The 2,673-nt window shown below is 52.9% G+C and overlaps 1 protein-coding gene across 1 annotated transcript; it reads left to right on the forward strand.

Moving 5' to 3' along the window:
* The first annotated feature begins 375 nt into the window (after window positions 1-375).
* On the forward strand, window positions 376-2,396 carry LOC102704181 (thaumatin-like protein 1b). The gene is made up of 2 exons (XM_040528161.1): window positions 376-1,270; window positions 1,714-2,396. Exons 1-2 carry the CDS (start codon window positions 456-458, stop codon window positions 1,895-1,897), a joined length of 999 nt encoding a protein of 332 aa, XP_040384095.1. The 5' UTR covers window positions 376-455; the 3' UTR covers window positions 1,898-2,396.
* Window positions 2,397-2,673: the final 277 nt, after the last annotated feature.

The raw sequence follows: 2,673 nt of genomic DNA on the forward strand, positions 1-2,673 counted from the left end.
AAAATATGTAAAAAAAAGAGAAATCTTGGATTAACATACGTAATAGTAACAAATTTGTCACTCCCTCAAGCATTGTGAGAAAGATTAAACTCGTATCACAAAGAATGGTAAATAGTTAAATTTCCTAGGAAATATTGATCGGTAAGGGTTTGGTAAGGGTTTAAATGGATTGGTCCGTGAATCCGCTTATAGACTAATTAACTAATTAAGTTGGTAACCGGCTCCAGTTGCCCCCTTACCGATCGGTTCAACGCAGCAAAAGCAATGGCGAGCTAACCACTTCTGCTCCTTCGCCTCCGTTTCGTTTCGCACGTCTCCTCTCGCTCTATAAATGAGCTACCTAGCCGTTGCATCCACTACTCAGACAATCACCAACCAGGCAACCTCCAGCCAACACCGACCACCTGCATCTCGAGCTCGCAATAAGTTCTTGGATCAGTTGGTCAAGAAGCGTAATGGCGGCGGCTCACCACCTCTCGTCGTCGGTGCTGCCCATGGTGGCGGCGGTGGTGTTCGTCTTCTTGGTACCGCGGCTGCGGGGTGCCCGCGCGGCCACGTTCACCATCACCAATAACTGTGGGTACACGGTGTGGCCGGGGCTGCTGTCCAGCGCCGGGTCGGCGCCGCTGTCCACGACGGGGTTCGCGCTCGCGCCGGGGGCGTCGCAGGCGGTGCCGGCGCCGTCGGGGTGGTCGGGCCGCATGTGGGGGCGGACGCTCTGCGCGGCGTCGTCCGCCGACGGCGCCGGGAAGTTCGCGTGCGCCACGGGGGACTGTGGGTCCGGCGACGTGCAGTGCAACGGCGGCGGGGCGGCGCCGCCGGCCACGCTGGCCGAGTTCACGCTCGACGGCAGCGGCGGCCTCGACTTCTTCGACGTCAGCCTCGTCGACGGCTACAACCTGCCCATGCTCGTCACCCCACTCGGCGCCTCCGCCTCCTCCTCCGCCCCCAGCTCCGGCAAGTGCGCGGCGACGGGGTGCGTGGCGGAGCTGAATGGCGCGTGCCCGGCCGACCTGCGCGTGGCGTCCACCACGTCGGCCTCGCCGGTGGCGTGCCGGAGCGCGTGCGAGGCGTTCGGCTCCGCCGAGTACTGCTGCAGCGGCGCCTACGGCAACCCCAACACCTGCCGGCCGTCGGCCTACTCCCAGTTCTTCAAATCGGCGTGCCCGCGAGCCTACAGCTACGCCTACGACGACTCGACCTCCACCTTCACCTGCGCCGCCGGCGCCACCGATTACTCCATCACCTTCTGCCCCGCCGCTCCGACGAGGTAAAAAAAAATGCAATAAATCCCTCAATTACACCAGTAAAAAACGACTAGCCAGTAAAAAAACTATTTACTCCATAATTAACAATCACTAGCTCGCAATTAAACAACAATAAAATACAATTATTCCTTCATTCGATCACTTATTTTAATCGAAATCGTGACAAAAAAAAAGAAATCGGGTAGGTGAGGCGACCCATTTCGAGGAGGCGAGGTAGCGACAAGACGATGGTAACGGCTAGTAACGGATAAAAAACGGCTAGAACTGACATGTGGTCCCATGTGGGCAGTACAATATTTAATAAATTTCATTGACAAGTGGGCCCCGCGTAGTCAACCTAAGTACTGAGCTCATTCATTGCCGTGCCCCAGCCGTCAGTGGGAGTGACTGGTTCTGTGGGCCCTATTACTAATTGTTGTTTTCTTTTTTTTTTTCCTGCGAGCAGCGTGAAGTCGTCGGGGCAGAACCCGCAGGCCGCCGGGCTGCAGCAGCTCAACGACACCATGATCTACTTCGGCGGCGGCGGCGGCGGCCCGAATTCCAGCGGCGCAACGACGGCGTCGTCGCGCTCTCCAATGGCCGCCGCCGCCGCCGCCTTGGTCGCCGTCGCTGTCGCCGCGCTGCTCTGAGCCGCCACGGCGTCAACTGTCTACAGGGTGGCGCAACTGAAGCACGTTGCGTGCCACTGCACGGTGGGGCCCCTTGGAGGGAAGACGGTGTTGACCGAGCAGTCACAGGGTCGACCTGATCGACGCCTGATGCTTTTTTTCTCTTCCTATTTTGCGATTACACCTTGGAGTATAGACGCTAGCGTAGCTTACCATTCATTATTATTTTAGTATATCTTTTAATTATTTTTTGCCAGCGCTTTTAGTGTGTATTTAATTATTGGTTTTGTTGACGGAGGATTCGTTCATTCTTTTTACACCAAAACCAGCTCATGTATGATGTATGTAGATGACAGATTTGATTAGAATGCAGAGACTAGGATAGTTCCAGTCCTTTGGACTAAAAGGAAAAAGAAACATTCTTCTCACACTGTGCATCGAATATTGAGGGGTTTCCATGCTTTTCTTACACGGAAAATACACCATTATATTCTTCTCGAAAACGAAAATTAAGATGCTATTTGGGTACTTATATCTTCTTGTGACCTATTATCTCTCCTAACGCATTAGTGTAAGATAATTGTCATAATCAATATTTTGTGATTAACAATTGGTTTATAAATTGATAGAATTTGGTTTGAAAAGAGTTGTGGTGTTGGTGTCGGTATGTGTAACTAATGTGGGTCAGATTGAGATATTTGTGCTCGAAAACGGTTAGTTTGTCTCTACGTGTGCAGATGATTTGAGGTCAACTGTGGTCAATGGTGATGAACATGACTAGGTTCGGAGAGGAATTG

The sequence above is a fragment of the Oryza brachyantha genome, chromosome 10 (assembly GCF_000231095.2).
Source record: "Oryza brachyantha chromosome 10, ObraRS2, whole genome shotgun sequence".
Lineage (NCBI taxonomy): Eukaryota > Viridiplantae > Streptophyta > Magnoliopsida > Poales > Poaceae > Oryza > Oryza brachyantha.

Coding starts and splice junctions, on each gene's coding strand:
- LOC102704181 (XM_040528161.1), top strand. CDS start 456: ATGGCGGCGGCTCACCACCTCTCGTCGTCGGTGCTGCCCATGGTGGCG. Junction 1,271..1,713: donor TGCCCCGCCGCTCCGACGAG/GTAAAAAAAAAT, acceptor TCCTGCGAGCAG/CGTGAAGTCGTCGGGGCAGA.